The 22,666-nt window shown below is 40.1% G+C and overlaps 3 protein-coding genes across 6 annotated transcripts in view; 2 read left to right on the forward strand and 1 right to left on the reverse strand.

Annotated features, from left to right (window-relative positions):
- Positions 1 to 341: 341 nt before the first annotated feature.
- LOC118428130 (histone-lysine N-methyltransferase SMYD3-like) lies at positions 342 to 6,836 on the forward strand. The gene is made up of 9 exons (XM_035838113.1): positions 342 to 610; positions 3,511 to 3,574; positions 3,890 to 3,991; positions 4,179 to 4,233; positions 4,475 to 4,590; positions 5,103 to 5,170; positions 5,785 to 5,887; positions 6,160 to 6,267; positions 6,702 to 6,836. The coding sequence occupies exons 1-9, from the start codon at positions 432 to 434 to the stop codon at positions 6,807 to 6,809; spliced, it is 903 nt and encodes a 300-aa protein (XP_035694006.1). The 5' UTR covers positions 342 to 431; the 3' UTR covers positions 6,810 to 6,836.
- An 881-nt stretch (positions 6,837 to 7,717) lies between these two features.
- LOC118428077 (N-lysine methyltransferase SMYD2-A-like) lies at positions 7,718 to 9,111 on the forward strand. The gene is made up of 3 exons (XM_035838044.1): positions 7,718 to 8,016; positions 8,287 to 8,395; positions 8,968 to 9,111. Exons 1-3 carry the CDS (start codon positions 7,718 to 7,720, stop codon positions 9,109 to 9,111), a joined length of 552 nt encoding a protein of 183 aa, XP_035693937.1.
- A 782-nt stretch (positions 9,112 to 9,893) lies between these two features.
- Positions 9,894 to 22,666, reverse strand: part of LOC118426883 (multidrug resistance-associated protein 4-like) — a 30,021-nt gene continuing 17,248 nt past the window's right edge. For all 4 annotated transcript variants that reach the window (XM_035836465.1, XM_035836464.1, XM_035836462.1 and 1 more), the window contains exons 16-29: positions 22,134 to 22,337; positions 21,478 to 21,656; positions 20,665 to 20,765; positions 20,091 to 20,273; positions 19,549 to 19,628; positions 18,911 to 19,061; positions 17,775 to 18,005; positions 17,231 to 17,331; positions 16,606 to 16,797; positions 15,661 to 15,816; positions 15,096 to 15,185; positions 14,726 to 14,898; positions 14,020 to 14,125; positions 9,894 to 11,716 (exon numbers count right to left, since the gene is read on the reverse strand). In XM_035836465.1, coding sequence (XP_035692358.1) covers positions 11,456 to 11,716; positions 14,020 to 14,125; positions 14,726 to 14,898; positions 15,096 to 15,185; positions 15,661 to 15,816; positions 16,606 to 16,797; positions 17,231 to 17,331; positions 17,775 to 18,005; positions 18,911 to 19,061; positions 19,549 to 19,628; positions 20,091 to 20,273; positions 20,665 to 20,765; positions 21,478 to 21,656; positions 22,134 to 22,337 — 2,208 coding nt within the window. In that variant the 3' untranslated portion in view covers positions 9,894 to 11,455. The remainder of the gene's footprint in view (positions 11,717 to 14,019; positions 14,126 to 14,725; positions 14,899 to 15,095; positions 15,186 to 15,660; positions 15,817 to 16,605; positions 16,798 to 17,230; positions 17,332 to 17,774; positions 18,006 to 18,910; positions 19,062 to 19,548; positions 19,629 to 20,090; positions 20,274 to 20,664; positions 20,766 to 21,477; positions 21,657 to 22,133; positions 22,338 to 22,666) is intronic.

The raw sequence follows: 22,666 nt of genomic DNA on the forward strand, positions 1-22,666 counted from the left end.
CCCCTTTTAACACAACCTTCGGCTTAAATCATCTTCGTTGCGTGGAGCGAGTATCATATAACCGCAGGCATGTTAGGGTGGGACACGCATATCACTGTTTCGTGGAACCACGACTTTAAAATTGGGACATTGGCTGCTAGACATTAATATCAAAATTGATGGCACCTGAAGATATTTCAGCATTTCCATCGACAATTTGGCCCATATGAACATATAAAGATTTTGAAGGTAGGAAAACAAGCGTTATGAATGGATTTTGAAAAAAAAACACCACAGAAATTGCCAGAAATCAAAAGATGTGAAACAACATAATGTTTTATCACTGCCTCTCGAATGTTCCAGTGGGTGACGGTTCACATCAGAAGCAGCTTAAAAGCTAGAATTATTAACTTTATATTTTTAAAGACGTTCGTCTCTGTTCGGTTTTCTAAATGGTTCGCGAACACGTGGAGACTTTTCTGTCGCCCGACAAGGGACGAGGTTTGCGATGTAAGAAGAACGGGCCACCGATCAAGGCGGGAACACTCATCATAGAGGAAGAACCGTACTGTTTCACTCTACTCGAGGGGCAAGAAGAAGAGCGCTGCCACTATTGCCTTGAAGAACAAAGGTATTTAACGTTATATCCATGATCTTATTGTTAAGTAGACGTAATTGTTGATAACTGTTACACATGTTCTGTTGTATTTTGTGTATTCCTACCGTCCCAATTGCTAGCTCTTTGTAAAAGGCATACTCTAGTTGGGTAGCCCTGAATGTATGTCTCTCATAACCAAAACGCTAAAATGATATATATAATATATATATATATATAAAAGAAAGTTTAACGGATAGTAGATGTAACAGTTTTCTAAAAGTTTACAAAGCTCATGATGCATTCTCTAGTTTTTAAAGTTGATTTTGTAAGAATTTGTTGTTTAGGACTTGTGGTTGGTTTTAGAAGGTATTGGCTTCCAGTCCCAAGCTAAAAATAACAAACAGGACACGATATTATATCATCTGACACGAAATTGTCAGACGAAACCTACGTGACCGAACGCACGCGGGTAACGGTAGTTGGACAGACACCGTCGAAAGGGTGACACAGCGTTTGGTTTCTTTCTTGGCTGTATTGGGGTAATATTCTAACCTGGCTAGTAGTTCGCTCCTATATACAGTCGCTTCTCGCTGTGACATATACATTTATCATACACTATATACAGTGATCGTCACTTCTCGCTCTGACATTTATCATACACTATATACAGAAACTGTCGCTTCTCGCTGTGACATTTATCATTCACTATGTATAGTAACTGTCGCTTCTCGCTCTGACATTTATCTTACACTATATACAGTCGCTTCTCTGCTGTTCTGGGTAGCAGATCTAGAAGCGAACATAGGAGCGAAGTACTAACCGGATGGTACCCAGGCTAGGTGAATAGACCAGTCGCAAGCCACCCGAAACAAGTGAAGCAATTTATTTAGAGGACAACCAACCTCTGAAATGCACGGCCACACGATGGCCAACTATCATCTATCATTGTATAAACTATCAACTTTTAAAAAGTCACGATCATATCTAGCCTATGTACACACATGCAGGCCTCTAGACTACTGTATGTGTGAAATGTTGTATGTTTTGGGTGTATATTTGCGCGACTTGGTTTATACTTTTTGAGACCCCGTTACTTTTATACTTTCTGAACTCTGGAAGATTAGCAGTAAAGAGAAAGGGCATAAAGGAACAGACTGCAGAATTTATCATTGAAAGAATAATAACCATGAACGAGCCACTGTCCAAAAACAACATTTAATGCCAAGCTTTCCTGTAAATTTTTCTGTATCTGACATCTGACCCGTATTTTGTCCTTGCCGAGGCCTCGAGTCTGCCCTTCAAAAGTTTTATTACTACTAACAGTCATGTAATGTAGACGTCCCTGTATGTATGACTGTGGCCTGTGTTTTGTCATGATCACCTTCGACAAGACGTTATGTTTTAGGTTCCGTTTATGTGTGTGTGTGTGTGTGTGCGACAGTAGACAGGGTAGATCGAGAAGCTGTGATCTGTCAAGTTCGATAATGGCACCCCTGCAGTACCTTATAAAGGCGGCTTTATAAGATACTGCAAACAAATTTTCGGTTTCGATATCTCGTGTCCTGAACATGCTGTGGTCATGATATGTGGGTGGTAGATAGTTCTTGGGGCAGAAGTGAGAAGAGGAAGTGGTGTACGTTAAATTTGGTCCTCCTAGCGGGAGATTTGGACCTGTAGGGGCCGATTTTGTTGCAGACTTTGAAAGAGAATAACCGCAGAAAGGATTAATGGATCTTTTTTCTGTATATTTGGAATTAATTTTTATTTCATTCATTTATTTATTCGACTTCGCAGATTGGATACAATCTGAGGGGAGTCGGCAACAGAAATCAAGTTCCTCTACGAGGCCGACTCCCCTAAAAGATATACAAACTTAAGATAAAACAATGCACGTAATGAACGTACATTTTGATTAAACTGTTTTATTTCGGTTATTATCTTGCAGAATTAAATCGCTTTATAACCCATTGGACAAAGTTTATGACTTGGAATCCCCATACGAGCGTGAGAAAGAACAATATTTTATCTGGGTCTGCAAACACTGGCCCCGCGGCGTCCTCACTGGAGGCATGTTATTTCAATCTCCTGTTCCGTCGGGAGGTATCCCGTTTCGCTCCGCAGCACGCTCGTCCTAAAAGGGCGAAAGTCACGAAGAACATCTCGCTAAAAATATGCACTTAAACTCCGAGCTTCGAAGGTCAGATCAATTCCATCAAATAAACAAACAAACAAGCAAAATAGAAAGGCAAGTTTTAACAGCTGATATGTCGATGAAGGTTAGACATCCAGGTAATAAGGTCACTTCAGTGTCACTGACGAAAGATAGTGGATGCTATCTGAAATGTTTGACCGTTTCCGAAGTCATGTCCAGTTGCTTGAGTAACTGCTTTTGGTGTAACAGCTAATGTTTTGAGCAAATAATCTGACATTTCTTAGTTCTGGATTCTGCACTTTGATACTAGTATTCGAATTCAAGCGCTGTCGGTTGCGCCATATCATAGACAGGATGGTTAGAATACCAACATAGATCTCAAGACTAGACCTGACGTATAGTGATCTATAGTGTCCACGTTATCAGTTACAGCATGGACACCCATTTATAAGTACATTGCCTCGTTTGATAAAGATACAATAAAACCGGTCGTGTTGCAGTACCGTTGAGAGTCGCTAGGGTGTCTTTAATAAAAAAATTCTCCTTCATACCGAATATCATACGGATCAATCGACAACTTCTCTAGTTATGCTGTTCGATCACAAAGCCTACGAGAGTTACCGAAAACATAACCTTCTTGGCTAAAATGATTACAGTAAAACAGATACAAAATGTATATTGTTAATAGAAAAGTGCAAAGAAAATTACAGTTATTACACCCTATGAAGTTGTATTACTAAAAAACGTTTACTTCTGAAAGTGTGTGTTTGTGTGTTTTCAGCCCGGAGCTACTTCTGACATGCCCAAAGTGTGGTATAGCGAAATATTGTGACGAGGACTGCCAGGTAGGGAAGACATATACCAGCGTTTGCGTCGTCGATTCTTTCTTTGTCTGTAGGGGGGATTTGCACGTATGCATATAACGTATGTTAATCTAATTCAGCCTGGTCCCATATATCCGCTACGCTAAAAAATTTTGCTAATATGAGACTGTCGCTACCAGACTCCTGTTTCTAAATGTCCTCGAAAAGTCATGCAATCGTAAAAAAAATCGTCTGAAATATATAATGAAGACTAAATACATGTATCGTTGATCTAAGTATTCCATTGTCTTACAACTGTCGGAAACGCATTTATAACGCATTTATTGTGTTCCACAGAAAGCTGCCCACAGAGAACACCTGTCAGAATGTGGCGGCTACCGGCGACTTATGAAGCTGCCCTTCCACCTGAGACTGTTGGCGCGGATCTTATACAGACAAGTACATTCACTTCTTTGTTAAGTTTTCCTTCACTCATTCGTTCACTTATTCCGTCATTGGTTTATTGATAATCATTTTTTAATGATTCAATATTCCAAAAATCATTCAATCATTCAAATGAACTATCAATTCAAGTTTTTTTTTTGTTCACCGAATATGTAAAATTCTTTTTTATTTTGTTCTATAGAGCACCAGGAAATATGAACAAGGCGCCCTGGGTCCCCTTTGCGACTTGTGTCCACGTGAGTCTAGATAGCTCTAAAGATCTAGCTCTGTCATTGAATGTTTGAAATAACGTCACTATGACGAAATTCAAATTTGTCCATGTTTTTGGTTTAAAGAAAACTCATAAGAATATGAATACAGTTTTTTTAATGAGGATAATGTTCGTTTGAAGTAAGAAAACAACAACATTGATTTAGAATATACGAACAGTACTAGTCTTAGTCATCTAACACTTCGCACTATTGTCGCCCTCTGAAGATACTGAAGAACTAAAGGACAGCAGTGAGCTGAAGATTCAGCTGGAGAAATTGTCTCGTTTCGTGAATGAAGACATCCTCCCAGACAGGGCCCAGCTGGAGAGTCTGTACGGCAAGGTATTGTCGTGTGGCATCGTGTGGTGTAATGGTTAGGGTGCTGGTTCGGCCTCGAAGTTATGCCCTTGGAAAGGCACTTTACACAGGGACTTAACACTACTTTCTTCACTTTACTCAAGTGGAAGTGAGCATCTAACTTCGATCATGGATAGCATGTTAAAGAACCCACCACACTTATCGAAAAGAGAAGGGTCCATCCCGGTGTAAGTAGATCAAACTTATCAGTGAGAGATCTGGGTTGGAATTTTGGATAGGTGATAGTCATCTACTAGTGATGTTAATCATATATGATAATGTTGACGTTCCTTTGTTTAAATAAATAAGTGTAAAATGAGACTGAGTACCTTCCCTCTTTCATTCGATCGGAAGGAAAATCCGAGTGTACAAAATTATGTGTTTTCGTAAGAATACATGTACCTATCTACCTACCTAATCCCTCGGTTTAAATTAGTAGTCGGAAACAAAGTCATCCTGATTTCGTTTGTTTTCAAACTTCATCGTGTATTTTCCAGACCACGTGCAACTGTTTTGCCATACACAATCTGGACTTGCGGGAAATTGGAGTTGGACTGTACCCTCAGTAAGTGTACCACCCATATGTCGACAGACATTTGACATGAGATACGCCAAAATCTGAAAAGCATTTACCCAAGGAACTGTATATGATTTTGGAAATGGTCAGTTGTTTCAGATAGTATCCACTACCTTTCGTCAGCGGCACTGTGTATCTGAACCGCCTGACCGTTTCTAAAAATCATATCCAGTTGCTTGATTAAATGCTTTTGGGCGTATCTTATTACCTGGACGTCTAGCATTCATCGTCTTATAATATAAAATCAAAGTCAAAGTCAAAGTTGATTGCACAACGATAGCATCAAGTACAATGTATGGCAAATAACACAAACATGTCATACTAACAACTAGTAGTAACTATCCGCACTAGTGTATTAATCTAACATCATTACTCAATACAAAATGCAGTGGTATATATATATATATATATATATATATATATATATATATATATATATATATATATATATATATATATATATATATATATATATATATATATATATATATATATATATATATATATATATATATATATATATATATATATATATATATATATATATATATATATATATATATATTGACCTAGGAAGACAGATATATGGTTTGTGATTTCAGAGCCGCCATGATTAACCACAGCTGCAAGTCGAACTGTGTGTCCACGTTCCGGGGACCCACCCTGCAGATCAGGGCACTGGTGGACATACAACCTGGAGAGGAGGTATCATGACCCTTCTTGATTGCCCAGCTTTGAACCGTGAGCTTCCTCACATGAACAACCCAAAGCTGTGTGAAAAGACATAAAGTGGGTACATATTTTCTGGCAAATATAGGATAAGGTGACAGAGGAATGTCAATTAATTAACTGACTAAACTGAGGGTTTGCAAGTTAGGTATTGCTGTGATCCAAGCATTCTATCATGTTTATATTTGGGAAAAGTACTCTGTGTCGAATTCAAACTTTTTTTGACTTTATTCCAATGTTTTATTCAGGTCTGTTACTCCTACACTGAGAAAGGTAACGTCACTCACGAAAGACGGGACGAACTCAGGAAGTATTTCTTCGAATGTCAGTGTCCCCATTGCTTAGATATTGATAGGGTAAGTCCAATTACATTTTACATACACACACATATATACACTGTAATAGATGCAACTAATACACATCGACATGTTTGCTTGACCCACATGTACAGCGGATGCTAACCAGTTGAGAACGATGACTGTTGCGTTGGCGCTATGCTAACCCCCTTGCAATAAGACAGGACTGGGCCGGGAAAGTGCACTTACTAGTACTGTAAGCTATTGACCAAAGATCCTCTGGAATCTGATGTCTATATATACACATGTATACGTACTGTTCGCAATATGATATAACACAGTAGTCTCGCCTAATCAACAGGAAGAGTGTTTATTGGAACTTCTGCACATACAATTAAGTCGTAATATTTCAGGGAAAATCAGAGGATTCTGTATTCAAAGTGCTATCAGGTAGTTCCGTTATCTTACAACTCATGACGTGTCCCCGTTTCCAGGACGCCACCATGAAGTCAGTTAAGTGTCCGAGCTGTCAGGGGCAGGTGAAACCAACTGGTAGTAAGTCACTCACGATACGATATTACACCTGTAACGTTATATCTTGAATATTGATTTGTCATTAGAAAAATTACTGAAACCCACGCATAGTCCTATAGTCAACATTGTATTACGGATTTTCTCATGTTAGCCTTTATTGCTTGGCAAATAAAATGCAAAGATTTATTTTGTATTTCTATTTTAAGGTTTGTACTTGACTTTACAAACGTTGCTGTACTTTTTGTTACGCCAATGAATATCTTGAAATATGTCTGTTTTGATTTCACTTAAGGGATATTAATTCGAGTATGCTCAAATGTTAAGTAATTGTATTGCATTCTAAAACGCTAACATTAAGTAACAATATTCAAACAGTATTTTTGTTGTTGTATCAGGTGATCGTTACGAGAAGTGTGGTTCCTGTGGTTATTCCAACTTTACCACGGAGTTCTACGAAGATCTGGAGATCTACATACAGTATGCGGATGACGTCATCCACAAGCCTAGAGTCTGGGCCACTGATATCCTCTGTAATAAAGTAGTGAAAAACGACGAAGCACTGGAATAATTTCACCATGTTGAATGATGAATGACTGAAGACCTTAGAACTGTTCTTTATTCAGAACCAAAGAGTAACTACAACGTTACTATAAACGTTTTGGTAACACCTGTCACGTTTTTCAGGGCAATAATGGCTGGTTCCACTTTGCACTGCAGCTAGTTGTCTCTGGTACTGATACTGATACTGGACGCTACCATAGTCCCTGACCCTCAGGCATGAGGATGGGACTTGTCCAGTCCAGTCCAGTTGTCTCTGATGCAGTGTTACAAATGCGGTCCCATGCGTAAATATTATCTATTAACAAGCTAGAGACTAAACAGTATGAGCTACTTCTTAAGATGCAGATGTGACCATTTACCTCAGGGACAGCACCAGTCATTGTTGCCCTGAGGAATGTGACAGAAGGATACCGAAATGTCCAAGGACATCAGTATAACAGTGACTGGCATTATTGTCAAGAAGCAGGTAGCGACATACAGCGACATACCGATTGAAGTCGGTAGTTCTTCGGTTTTGGTTGACCTTGACTTTGTCTCAAGTGTGGAATTTGACCTGCTGTTCCGTGAGAACTGCCTGGTTGAACTTGACAAGATTCTGCACCCGGACAACATCCACGTGGTACGGATTCTGGTGGGCGCCTTCGCCGCATCGGTCAAACTTGAGGAGTGGACCAAAGCCATCGACTACGGCAAGAGGCTGGACCGGGCATTCGGGTAAGGCACCAGTGCACTGCAATCAATTTTTTTTGTCTCTGTTAAAACGAAGATTCACGGAGATATTGTTTCTTTCTGTCTATTTGTTCGTTTGTCTTGGTGTGTATTCGCAGGTTTCTTTGAGGTTAACGGAGTTCAATAATGGCATGTGTGTAAGTAGAGCATGAAAGGAGCCATGGCTTCGTATCACCTACGCCGGTCTCTAATTATAAATGGTCCATTTCTTTGTTGATCTATTACAAAATTTCGCAATTGCTTCCGTCTTCCCAGGCTCTACCTGCCGCCTAACGAGCCAGACACCGGACTTCTGTACTACAAGATGGGCAAGGCTTATTACCACCTGGACGACATTGAAACTGCAGTCACCAGCTTAAGAAAGGTACTAATTAAGACGTTGAGTTTACTCGGATACAGCAGTACAGCACTTTTGTCCACTACGAAATACATATATCTTTTTTTTAAACATTGGTTCAAGTATATGTTTTTGTATCTTGTTAGTCACGACCTGCACCTAGACCTTCGATGCATGAATAGAACAAACGTTTTTTTATCTTCATTTAATAAGGTAAGCATTCTCTGACCCTGTTAAGCTGTAACATGAAACATCACAACATCGGAGGCCTTACATGCACTCTTCCTTTTCCAAGCATTTCTGGTATTAGATGATTTTCAGGACTTTCCCTTTACGTGATTCCCGACCACTCCCCAACCAAGGACGGCACTTGGTTGGCAGGAGGCTGCAATCCATTCTAGCTTCAGTTCACTCCTCAGATCGCATTTCCTCAGATGACATTGCTTACGACTAATTCTCACTGAAGATGAAGAGAAGGTTGGGAGGCCATGATCGGCTATTTGTCATTTGTGACAGGAATTTTGTGAAAGGAGGCTTTTAATATCAAGATAAAGGGGATTCATGTGTGGATACTTGATATATTAATCCATATCTTGCAGGCCAAAACGTTGCTGAGTATTGCCTATGGACGTGACAGCCAGCTGGCAGACTACGCCCAGGACTGGCTGGAGTTGTGCGGGGACTATCGCAGCAGCAGTGAAGAGGACGAAACTGATTCAGAAACCAGCTGTCCAAGCTCCTGAGTTTGTTGTAGTGAGAACAGGATTGTACATGGTGCTATGATGTGGTCAGAAACCCTCAAAACGCTTTCACAAGACACATGGAAAGCACTTATAGGCGACATATTTGCTCCTTGCATGTACATGTACATATCATGCAAAGAATACATTGAATTTACAAATTCCCCATGGTGCTAATGTATGCAAGACAGTAGTGTGTATGACCAGGCAAGAGTTGTTAATATATGGCAAAATTAGAAGAACCTTAGTGAGATAGACCTGAAATACAAGATGTTGCTGGGATGAGTAGGGAAATAGAGGATGTCACCAGTTGCCATTTCTTGACTGGGTCGTTGCCCCCGGCGTGAAAGCTGAGGTATTGCAATCAGTTGGTGTGTTTGTCCGCAGTTATGTGACTATTGCAGAGGGGCAGTAGTGTAATAGGTTACTTGGAGTATTGGAAGTATGGTTTGGCTTGGGTGACTGTTGGGTCCAATGGTGTTGTAGTTAACATTGAGAGCCAATACGACTAATGCCTAAATCCACACAGTATTGTCAGGTCGTTTGGAGTACCCACAATGAGGTTCAACCAATTGTTTCAGGTTCTTGAAATTTCGTAAATAGGTAGAGCGTTGTAGTCAGGTTGTACAGTACAGTTGAGAAAAGGATGCATGCAGAAGTTGTCGTCGTCCACAATTGACAACTTCGAGGTAGTGAAGTTATTTAATCTTGTTTGAGATAACATATTAAGGACACATTTAGAATTGATGCCAAATAAAACAAGACGAAGTCTCAAGAGACATGCATATAAAAATGTACCAGGGTATTTGTTTAAAGTGACGTCTTTTGAGTACACCCTTTCCATTAAGTACAAAATGTACACATCAAATAATTCCATCATTTTATCGTGTGTTTCTTCATTGAAAACAAAATTTACAAAATTGTTAGATGCTTAAATACTACAACAATATCTCCCTTCACCATGTATGGACAAATATACATGTAGCTAACTGAAGATACCTGATAAACGGAACTTTACAACTAGAACCATTACGTCCTGGAGGAAACGAAAATAACACAACCTGAATTGAAAAAGTTACATAAGATATAGAGACTGTAATTGTTTGGTTTAGCCACCAAAGACAATGTGATTCTTTCCTGGACGGCTACAAATCTTTTAAGACCAGTCCTTAATAAATATTCCGGATAGACTTTTACTTTGACACACAGCTGTAAACAAAGAATTCTTTGCCTGTAGTACTACAATATCTTACAATACTTTACTCCACTTATGCCATACTCTCTATACAGTGCTCAAAGTATCATGTAGAAATGAAAAATAGAGAATTTCTTATCAGTAATTTGCTTCTAAGAATAAGTTACCACACAGATACAGCGATTCCGCTTGACAAAAATATTGCTGAATTATCATACACTAAACTGAAAAGTATTGCATAGAATTTCTCTATTTATACTAATGACAGTCATGTACAGAATGTATAGCATGAAGCAGCAATAACTTTGTAAATGTTTGTGTTTGTGTACATCAAAGTGTCATTGGGTTGTAAGATCCATGGTTACATGACTACATTATGTGAAACATTTAAGCAGCATTTCCTACAGTCAACTTTTACTTTAGTTTTAGGCCACACTGACATGATTACATGGATATCAAAAAAAGTTTTGGTTCAAGTAATTTTTTGTAAGGTGTATCGGTACATGCATTTTAAACCCAAATGAGTTAGGTCTTCCAAAGTCTACGAAGAAGGTGTGAAAGAACAAAAATATAAAGACATGACTAATTTTTTCTACCAAATTTTGATGAATTAACCCCCTACAATAACTTATGATTGCATAGAAAAGTGAGAATTCCATTTGATACATCACTTGTACCTGACACACAGATTACATTTTGTCCAACAGATAGCAGTGAATGTGCAGCCAAAAAAGAGAAAGAGAATGTAGTATCTATAGTTCTTGCAACCATTTTAAGTGTCATGGAACTGAGAATTTCACACTTGTTGCCTCCAACACTTTTCATTTGGAAAGACATTGAGGACAAAAAAATACATATTAGTCAAGTCAGTTAACACATGTACAAAACAGTCTTATATCTTGAATACTATTCTTTTGAGATCTTTGTATGGGTCAGGCTGTAAATATTAGACTGAAAGACCATTGACTTTGAGTATGGAGAATAAGTTATGATGGACATATGTCTAATAAAAGGAGGACGGTGTATGCTTGGCACAGATGCATACATACATTGTGATAATTCCATTTGTTGTTGATGTTACCAGAAAATGTATCTAATTTCCAAATTCAAGTGATTTCTTTTCCATGAAACATTGAATCCCTCGTGATGCTGTCATACGCTAGTCTCGATCTGGATATGTGTGTACCCGGAGGACGGGAGGTAGTTCGCCAGGTGTATCCTCTGGCTGTCCTTTATCTGGTCCCAGATCTCATCGTTCTTGTGTCTCAGCTTGTACAGGTTCTCCGCCTTCTCGCGGAGTTCGGCCGCGGCCCTCCCGCCAACCTGGTCCATCATGTTGGCGAAGAGTCCCCCCTCCCTCTGCAGTAGGTCGTGGGCTTCGTCGAACTCTCGTATTCTCCCCTCGTCTATTACCTACAAGTAGGGATCAAATTTTTAGTAATCTGCAGATAGCACACGACAATATCTAGCATCAACTCTTTAAAGTCCACAGGATGCAACAATAACACCACATGAGAAAAAATGACTGAATTCATATTGATTTAAAGAGTCTGATGTACCAATGAAAAATTTATATGTACTCCTGAGGTTTATACACTTAATAAGGAGTTCAAGACAATCTTGAACAGGCCTCTACAACTATGTTTGAAGTGGTGGTATTATGGCACCTGGTGGAATTATTAGAGTAACTGTTGATGTTACAAGCACTGAAAATTAAGTTAACATTTTTAAATACAAAATATAGAGTAGTCTCAATTACAATTGTGTAAAGTTCTTACACCACCTAAAGTTGCATAGAAGAAGGCAACACCTTAATTGCAGCATTTGCACACAAGTACATAATAACATGTACTAGTCCTGGATTATATGTGAACTCAAAATTCATTATCAGCTATTTTGATACAAGGAGGCCACCAGAAAGTCAGACGAGAAGGCACCGCGATCCTATGGATGCATTTTGAGGAAAAGCACAAGACATGAATGCAAATCCACCTAAGGAAAGAAAGTTAGAAATCAAAACAATCAATAAGTTTAATACAATGCCATGAATGAAGAGACAAAGCTTGCTGAAATATATGAAATTAACGTTAGAGGTTAAAATGCATGTTATTGCAATGCAGATGATTTAGAATGTGGCAGACTTAGCTCTTGTGGAAACTTAAGCCATCTTTTGCATGTTCACTGGTCCAAGAGTCACTGTAATAGGAAATGTTACAGTCTCTTTTTGCCTGTTTAAAATTTAAATTTTTTGCCTTTAAGGTTCACCAGCACAAGCAACCTTAGTCTACCAATGGAACCAATTTTGTTTTGTCTGTGTGTGTGTATGTGCGTGTGTGTACAATGTATGTATGTGTGTGCGTGTGTGTGTGTGTACATGTATGTGTATGTGTGTTTGTGTATGTGTGTGTGTGTGTGTGTGTGTTTGTGTGTGTGTGTGTGTGTGTGTGTTTGTTTGTGTGTGTGTGTGTGTGTGTGTGTGTGTATTTGTGTGTGTGTGTTTATTTGTGTGTGTGTGTGTGTGTGTGTGTGTGTGTGTATTTGTGTGTGTGTGTGTGTGTGTGTTTGTTTGTGTGTGTGAAAATCATGCTGTGCAAAAATAAGTGCTTTCCACCAAAGCAGATGTGCCGTGCACACCAAAAAACATAATGAAGGAAGTAAGGGCCAAATGTTTCATGGGGACTAGTTCCAGACTTTTCTCCATGAAGAGCGACAGTTGGAGCAAAATGGAGCTAGAGTAGGATGGATACCAGACCATAGCATGTAAGCAGCAAAACAATCATTAACTGATGTCTGCCTTTAGAGCCAGGTCATTTGAACATTTGGGTTGCGTTCGCGATAGATCTGCTCTGCCATCGTCCGTAACATGGCGGCCTTTTCCGGCCCTTCCTCGTCGACCATGCGACTGAACCAGCCGTGCCGCTTCACCTCCAGCAGCCAGAACGGCTCGTCAAACTCCCTGATGTGTCCGCCATCTAAAACCTACATTTGTACAAACAGGTGTGCAGCTTTATAGTCTGCAGGTGCTGTCACATTCTTCAGGATCAATACTGATGATATTGACCCTGAAGAAAGACTACTGTCTGCTTGTTGAATTCATGAAAACTTCATCCATGTATAACTTTGTGTTGGAAGAAAGATTAGTGTTCTATTAAGATTACTACCAACACAGATGAGCTTCCATGATGATTATGACAACTTACATTTGTACTTTCGAATTTTTCAGAAACTAATCTGTTAACAAATTTGGTTTCGTTCATTTGTCTTAGGTTAGTCTATCAATGTTTTTATTATAAAATTCATTTTAAACTCTGCTTCTAAGAGCTATTAAGGGAGGCTCAGCATGGTGGAACACTATACATACTGTACAAACAATAAAAATGGCACAATACAAGTATACAATGTACATCCGTCCCTCTGTAAAGACGTTAAATGGAGGTCCTGTGTTCGAGGAGAGCTATGCCTCAGGCACGTAAAGGAAACCACCGCACTTATCGAATGTGTCCTGTCCAGTGTGAGTCAAAAGATACAATCTGTCTGGATATACAGCTTGTATTTTTCAGTACAAGCCTGGTGTGCTACCCCATAAGGTAGTTTAACAGGTATGCAATACAAACAACAACAACAAGTTGAACATACATTTACATGTAACTCAGGTTTAGTTGATATACATGAAAGTAAACCTAGTTAAGATAAAACACTTGTGAGTGACAACCTACCATGATCCTGTCCATGTCTATGATAGTGTTGAGTCTGTGGGCGATGGTCAGCACTGTGCAGTGTCTAAACTTGTGTCTGATGGTCTGTTGGATCAGCTGGTCAGTCCTACAAAATTAATACAAATACATTTATAATTTATGTAGAATCATCATTACAACAATCACCATATCATTAACATCTTGAGTCTACAACCTTTTGAGATACGATACGATATGATATGATACTGTCACAGATAAAACAGACACAATAGTAACTTGTGTGTGTTTGGTAACATATCAGTTTAGTACTCCTGTGTATGGAGGTCAAAATCTTTCAATCACTCACTTGTATCACTTTGACAAGTCTCCAAGATACTGTAAATGTTTAAATTTTAGTGGTGGTCTGCTGTTTGGCAGTAACCTCCTCACCGCAAACTTAAAATCATCATGAAAATGCTGGGCTTGAAATTCAATTATTTTAGATTAGCTAAATTGGGTGCACCAAAAACATTTGGGTGTACCACACGAAGCAATGTAGAATGTCGATGTGGCACACACACAATTTGCAGCTTCAAAAAAGGCAAATTCCAACATCAGCTTCTTAGACAAGTACGACGACAGACATGTTATTATCTTTCTAACACTTAGATATCAAGAATCTGGTTTATACTAGAGTATACATTGTAAGTATCTTCTTAGATTGCCTTTATTACTATATCGTAGGTACCTTGGATCCACATTTGCTGTAGCTTCATCGATGATGAGAATTCTGTTTTTCCTGAGCAGGGCCCTGGCTAGACAGACCAGCTGCCTCTGGCCCACACTGAAGTTAGTCCCGGATTCAGCCAACTCTGATTCAAGCTTTCCTGGCAACTCTTCAACCACTGGCTTGAGCTGGACCTGGTGAGGGGAAAATGTGAAAAAAAAATTACTACAGGGTTTATTAAGTTTTCTGAAATTCACTTGCCCAGTTGCATAAAAATTTACTTGCCCAAACCGACTTTCAACTTGCATAAAAGATTGTTGGGTCATCTGTTTATACAATTATTATAAAATACACAAGACAAAACATTTAATACAAGAAAAGTTGACAATACCTCTTCCAATGCTCCCCATAACTGGTTGTCTGTGAACTCGCTGAATGGGTCGAGATTGTTCCTCAAAGTTCCAGAAAACAGCACAGGATCCTGTAAAATTTGCACAACATTCACACCCTTGCCTTTAAGAACATACGTGTATATGACTTACCCTCCTTTGCATATTTCAGGAGCAGGAGTGTTAATTTTTGGGGCGCGCTGATTTAGGATTTTCAATGTAGGCAAAGGTTACTCTGCTGGTGCAGAGGGGGGTCTTGAGATTTTGAAAATTTAGAGTAAAAAGTTGGCATGGTAAGGGTACACATGAGGGGACTTTGTTAATATCACAGGTATATAACATGTAATTTGGGCTTTTTGGTCAGTTTGGAGTGGCATATCATCATTTTTCTTATTTGACTAGACATTTTTCAACAAGTAAATGATAGCAATGTATCACCACGCTAGTTGAAAATTATTGTAGCGATCTTCATTCTAGCGTGGTAGTCACAAATTATAGCGCAGTGGCCTGTTACGCTAAAATGCACTAGCTAGAACCTTGTGAAGGAAGTTAACTGAAGACTCTGACCTGTGGTATGACCGATATCCTCCGTCTGAGATCGTGAATGCCGATCTGGGTGATGTCGATCCCGTCGATCATGAGCAGCCCGCGGGGCTCTGCCATACGGAACAGCATCTGCATCAGCGAGCTTTTTCCCGCGCCTGTTCTACCCACAATTCCAACCTGACCGCAACAAAATAATGGATTTAAAAAATTTGAACAAGGATATGAAGCCCAAACTTTTATTTCCTGCATATTCCTTAGACCAATAGCTACTAACTACCCTAAATTGTGTCAACATTTTTTAAAGATTGTACCACTGCAATTTAAATCTTAAAAGTTGCTAAGACGCTTTGGCAAAGACCTATACACACATTCAAAAAACATCTTAAAAATCAATCAGTAATTTCTACTTATACACACACACACTAGCATTAACATCACTCGAGTTATAATCTTCATTCAGAAGTAAAGCGATAAACACGTCACTTTGTTATTTGATTCCTTGTTGTTTTATTTCATGTCGTTATCATTATCTCTTGACTTTGTTATTTAGCGTTTTGTAGCCATGTATGTGTGTCCTTATTTTGTTTATGTACATGAGGAGAAGACCTCGCTAAGCAGGTTCTCCTTTCCGTCTCATCCTCTTTAAAGAAATGTGAATAAAAAAAAAGAAAAAAAAAGGGATAAACACAAAAGCAGTCATCCTCAACCAAGTCTTTTTACATGTAATAATTGTAGCTAGCGAAACATGGCATCACTCTTGCTCATGTATTTCGTCAAGAACGTCCAGTTTACCCTTACTCTTCTGTAGATGTTTAGTACTTGCAGCTCACACCTGAAGCTCCCTTATACACTGGGCCACTAGCTTTACGTGACCATTATGTGTGAACAGAGACCGACCCTGGAATCAAACCCCCCATCCACAGAACCACTGGATAATGATCAGCAAAAGGCTGACTCTATACCTACCTTTTCTTTAGCACGTATGCAGCCGTAGAGATTTTTCAGAACTTTTGGACCATCTGGGGAATAGGTGAAACTGACCCCCTCGAATGTGATGATGCCGTGGACAGGCCAGTTGGGGGGGAGGTTGTAGTCGTTCTCCAGGGGGGGTTCCTGGTCAAGCTTGGAGTACTCGATTATTCTCTCTGCTGAGGTCATCTGGGGGAGGGGGGAATGATCAAATTGTGTGAATTTATTAATTTCATTCATATTTATTGATGATCAAGTACAAGGTTCTTGTTTCTACCAGTTCCTTTTCTCCATACAGAATAGTACAAGGCTAGTTCTTGGGGTAACTAAGGGGGAAACGTACAGAATGTATATCATTCTGTAACAGTTGTTTTTAAATAACAGGGTATTGAGGGATATCAAGTACTAGACAGAATGCAATAAAGCTAGAAAATGCAATATTTTAAAAATATAAAATATTTTCAAATTATTGGATTGCAGTTTGACACCAGTGTCTGTCCGGAAATATTGGTAAAATAGCATCGTAATTATTGTAGCTAGCACCATCATACTGTTCTTGTTACGGTTTCTGTGTAGAACTTTCAGAGTGTGTCGAATAACAACAATTTACTCCAAGACTTACCAAAGTTTCACACTCAGCGCTCTGTCTCACCCCCCACTGGAACCCTCCCATCAGAATCAAGGCGTAGGACAGGGACAACCCTACCAGACCACTGTCCAGACCTGGAACACAAATCATCATGAGCCTCAGAAGTCTACTTTGGGGAAAGTTACTCTTGAACTGGTAAAAAATACAGACACTATTTACAGTACATACTCAGATTCAATGTAAAGTAGGTTGAATCCTATGCTGTTTCCAACAAATACTAGTACATCTAACTGTGGACCAAAGAATTGCAACTCTTTCCAGTATCAGACAATTTGTGAGGGACAAAAGCTGAATTCAGTTCCTGAAACTTCAAGCCTATGGACAGTGTCACCAACTTACTGTACCACAGGTCCGGACCTGAACCGTGTCCTGTACCCACCCCTAGTGCCAAAGTTTTGAAAGTTTTGTATAATGAAGGTCTCACATACTCTGAGCAGCCAGTACAGAACATCGGCCACTGCAGATTTGACTGTATTACAAAAAATGTATCATGTTATTGAACATAAGTTTCACATACTTTGAGCAGCTAGTACAGAACAGAAGGCCACAGCAGTGATGAAGATGGCTGCCAGCCAGTCCATGCGGATCCCAAACCACCGACTGGCCGCCAGGAACAGGAACCAGGCCTCCGAGTGCAGGTCCTGGTGCGCGTGGAACTCCCGTTGGAAACTCTCCTGGGCACCGAAGGCTCGGATGGTCCACAAGCCTTGTAGGGTGGCGGACAGATGAGAGAACACTGGACTACGGGCTGGGGAAAAATGCAAGATATTAGTGCCGCCTGCCAGAGAAAGATGGTACAACATGAACAAAATAAAATGTACATGGTTCACACTGTCAGGTCCTGTTGGAAACTCTCCTGGGCACCGAACGCTCGGATGGTCCACAGGCCTTGTAGGGTGGCGGAGAGATGGGAAAACACTGGGCTTCGTGCTGGGGAAAACTGCAGGATATTAGTGCCGCCTGCCAGAGAAGGATGGTACTACATAAACAAAATGCACATGGTTCACACTGTCAGGTCCTGTTGGAAACTCTCCTGGGCACCGAACGCTCGGATGGTCCACAGGCCTTGTAGGGTGGCGGAGAGATGGGAGAACACTGGGCTGCGGATAATGCAGGATATCATCAGTGCCTCCTGTCAAAAATGGATGGTACTGCAGTGTGGACATGTCCACAGGCCATGTACAGTATGGCAGACAAATGGGAGAAGACTAGGCTATGGGCTGGGGAAAAACACTGGATATTAGTGCCCCCTGTAAAAAAAATGGATGGTACAGTGTCCATGTAATGTAACATGGTCCACAGGCCTTGCAGTATGGCAGACAAATGCGAGAATACTGGGCTATGGGCTGAAGGAAAAAAACTGGATATTAGTACCCCCTGGCAGACAAGGATGGTACTACATGTAGATGGTCTACATGCCTTGTAGGGTGGCAGAAATGATCAGATTCTTTTTATCATCATGATCATTATCCTCATACTGTATGACAACAGAACTCTAAGGAGTATAACACGATTCAAAACCTCTCCCACTGAAGCAGTCACTTTATAATAATGACAGGGTGGAATGTGGAATGAATACAGAAGATGTTTTTCTACAAAATTCTACATAAATTTTTATCCATCATAATGTTACTGATGTTCTCTTAAACTCACTTGTGGCCTCCAGTCTCTTGATGTCCCTAGAGGTTCTCATGTAGTACCTCCGTATGACCACTAGGAGGAGCACCACAGGCACCACCGGTATGAACACCCAGGGGTTGATCACCCCGGCCAGAATCACACCGCCCAAAACCTGCATCATGATCTGGAATGTGACAAGGAAACAACAAATTGAACAACGTATTCAGTGTATTTATCCTTTAAAATCATAACACATGTTCATTACTTGCGTCCCATGTTTCAAAGGTAACGTGCTCAGAGTAACTCCTGAAGAAGGTTGACGGATGTGCAACCGAAAATTCGAGGTAAGCAATTTGCATGTGTTGAATGAAAGTTACAAAGTTCAACATGCATACATTTTTATTTTGTTCAAGCATTTCATGTCCTCTTTGTACATGTAGGTATGTTGTCCTGAGTATATGTATGACTGTGCATGTATATGTACAGGTCCTGGAGTTGTCTTGTTACAGTAGTTCATGGTTTCTCTTGGATGTTTGGTCAACGTTGCATCAGAATTTAATCTGTTGTATTATCTTTTCCGATGCAACATTTGAGAACTGTAGACGCAATATCATCCTCATATATGCAAACAGAACTTTTTATGATACGTTCTGTGGAAGTGCTCTACCCACCACAACAACATCCATAATGGTGGCCGGAAGAAGATCATCCAGATGTCCTAAGTCCTTGGAGAATCTGTTTAAGATTCGCCCTGGGAAGAGGAAAGAAAAATACAACTTTCTATAATCACAAATAAAAGAATTCAAACTAAGGTTTAGGACAACAAAGGTTCCGAGTAAAATATACTTCATAATGTCATCGTAAAAGAACATAACGCATGTATCAAGAAGAATAGGAACGACCCGAGGTGCTTAGCCAAATTAGGGCCATTACAGACTCATACCTTTTTTGTGTCACTGAACAAGCAATTGAATGATCAATGATCAATGTCCAAGGAGAGCCACACCTCAAGCGTGTTGAAGAATTCTTCACAATTACATTTAATTTTATAGGAATAATGGAGATTCCCAGTGTATTCAGACCAAGCAGTTCATAAAACAGTACAAAAGTCTGTTAGACTATGAGACAAAAGTAAATGAAACTACCAAAAGAAACAAATGGCACATAATCAAGTTAGTTATTCCTTTATCATTAAGTAACTAGCTGTGCTTACCAACAGGATTTGAGTCAAAGAACAGGACAGGTGCCCTGACGATAGAGCGGAACATCCTGTCATGAAGTTTCTGGCTGGACTTGATGCACAGGAAGTACATCCATGCGCTGCGGAAAATGCTGAACAGAACCAGCGCTCCTGTTGTTCCCGCCAGAACGTAGATGTTGCGGTTCACGTCGACTCCTATGATGTGTTCACGGGAGGATAGACAAAAGTAGAGTAATCACAGAGGTTATATCAAAAGGTGTCATAAATCTCGCCACGTTTACATGTAGTTATCACAGAGTGCCGACTAATTGCTGTAAACAGAAAAGGAACTTAATAAGTCTTTGTTAGGGCCCGGTAACATTTGTCGTACAATTTCACACTGAGAACATTTTTGGAAAAGCTGCGCATACATGTACAGTACCCAACTGTGGGAGCTGCCACTACCGTGCCAGGCAGGGAATTCCACTCTGGTATAGTTTTGGGGGAAAAAGGAATATTTGTATGTGTCTGTTTGTGCTAACATGGGCTGTGGTTTGAGTTGGTGGCCCCCCAGTACAAAGGTAATGAAGCATTTCACACAACCTACTTGGTATGGTCATGTTGTTTGGTGACGTAGTGTTGACCCCATTGGTAGGTAATGTTGTTGCAGGGTGGGTTGCTCGGTAATAGTCCTCTTCCTCTTGGGCCCTGGAGAATAAGATATATGACTCATTTCTTGGGTACATACAAGTACGTTTAGATCAGTGACAGTTGATCATGGGTTTTAGTCTTTAGAATATGCATACAGTCAAACCTGTCTATAGCGGTATGGTCGCAATAGGCAGTGTTTCTGTATCTGTGGGACCGGAAATCGTGTGGCCGTGGCTGCGTTGGAGAGGTGGCCGCTATAGACTATTTCCTAATGCTTACTAGGTCAATGGGGAAAAATCCAAGGGACCGACAAAAAGGGGCCGCAATGGCCAGGTGGCTGCTATGCAGAGGTGGCCGCTAATACAGGCTTGACTGTTCTGTTTTAAGTAGACTAATCTCTACTGATGTTGAAATTGCAATGAACTGGGACCTGCATGGTTTTTCTCATCTCAATTCAGTCAAACTCTCACAGTATGCCACTGACTTCACGATGTCTTGCTAATTTTGTCCCCAAAGCATACAGCAGACAATTGCTTTTAGAAAAGTCATAATTCTTTGTAATACCTGAATGATAGAGAAAATTTTGTTTCGATGGCAATGTAAAAAAATCTAAACAATCTCGCCACACTAGGTCACACTCCATGAACAAGATGTGCAGCAAGACATTGAAAGTTTAAGGTACTATGTACCTTGCCTTTAAAAACTGTCACTGTTGGAGGAAAATTTGGAGTGACTCATTGACAAACACTTCAAAATTTACAGTACCCACCAGTATGCCATCCACCAGTCAGTCATAATAAACAGCGCCTCTGCAGCGATGTTGAGAAACACTGCCAGTATGATCCCCCCTATGCCCGTCCCTGCAGTGGAGTAGTCCCTGTACACAGACCACCCCACCACGCCCTCTCTCCTGTCTTCATCCTCCAACTGGGGGGCCTTCTCCTCAAGCTGAAGGGATCGGAAAATATTGTTACTGGATGTTGATTTGAAAACATTGTTACAGTTACAGTAACTAAAGATGTTAACTCTTTATTCTTAATTAATCTACTCATACCCTTGCCCAAAGGGTTATGTTTTCGGTGACGTTTGTGTTTGTCTGTTTGTGTTTATGTATGCACAGCACAACTCGAGAAGCTGTGCATTCATCCTTATAATGTAGGTAGGTAGGGACTGGGAAAACGACACTCAACTTTGATAATGGGCCTCTTAGTGGCTTTCTGCAGTATAACGGTACTATATCTGAAACCTTCTTCATGCAGAATGACCCGCTGTCTTCTTCAAGTAGAATGACCCCCTCTAGTACATGACCAATTGATCCAGACAATACATTAGTGGGCCATTCCACCTGAAGAAGGTTCAAGAAACACGGCCAAACAATTCTACACTGTATATCCTTACAGTTTAAGACGAAGACTGGCAATTCACCTTTATCTTGTCCAGAGATAAAGAGGAGAGAGCCTTGGAACCGTTAGATATGGTTCGTGTGCGATGTCTTAGACTGCCACCTCTTCCCAGAATTCCATGCTCTTCCCCAGGCTCCTCATCCTCATCATCTGTCTTGAGCAGCTCGGCAAAGTCCACCCCTGACTGCACCAGCTCTTGGTATGTACCCAACGTTAACTGTTCACCCTGTACAGACATTCAGAGTTACATGGTAGAGATATATTATATCAACTTTCTTCCTGCTTCACTGTATAAGTAGCAGTTTTCGATTGAGAGTTATTTTCATGCAATACATGTACATGAAAAACCAAGGCAGCCTAGCTCAGCAAACTCCACTCCATACAATAAGTTCAGAAATATGAATTCGCATAACAGAAGCACAGCAGAGTATAAGAATTGAAGTGCTTGCATGCTGTTATGAAAAAAAAAAACCACTAACAATGACATACATTGCATGTAGCTAGGATGATCTTGAAATGAAATGTGCCTTTAATAACATTTAGCACACTTAATTG

This window comes from Branchiostoma floridae, chromosome 12 (genome assembly GCF_000003815.2).
Source record: "Branchiostoma floridae strain S238N-H82 chromosome 12, Bfl_VNyyK, whole genome shotgun sequence".
In the NCBI taxonomy this organism is placed as follows: domain Eukaryota; kingdom Metazoa; phylum Chordata; class Leptocardii; order Amphioxiformes; family Branchiostomatidae; genus Branchiostoma; species Branchiostoma floridae.

Bases quoted from the DNA above. Each gene is read 5' to 3' on its own strand.
- LOC118428077 (XM_035838044.1), top strand. From the start codon at position 7,718: ATGTCCAAGGACATCAGTATAACAGTGACTGGCATTATTGTCAAGAAG. The intron at 8,017-8,286 runs GTAAGGCACCAG...CCGTCTTCCCAG, and splicing joins AGGCTGGACCGGGCATTCGG to GCTCTACCTGCCGCCTAACG. The intron at 8,396-8,967 runs GTACTAATTAAG...CATATCTTGCAG, and splicing joins CAGTCACCAGCTTAAGAAAG to GCCAAAACGTTGCTGAGTAT.
- LOC118428130 (XM_035838113.1), top strand. From the start codon at position 432: ATGGTTCGCGAACACGTGGAGACTTTTCTGTCGCCCGACAAGGGACGA. The intron at 611-3,510 runs GTATTTAACGTT...GTGTGTTTTCAG, and splicing joins TATTGCCTTGAAGAACAAAG to CCCGGAGCTACTTCTGACAT. The intron at 3,992-4,178 runs GTACATTCACTT...TTTGTTCTATAG, and splicing joins CGCGGATCTTATACAGACAA to AGCACCAGGAAATATGAACA.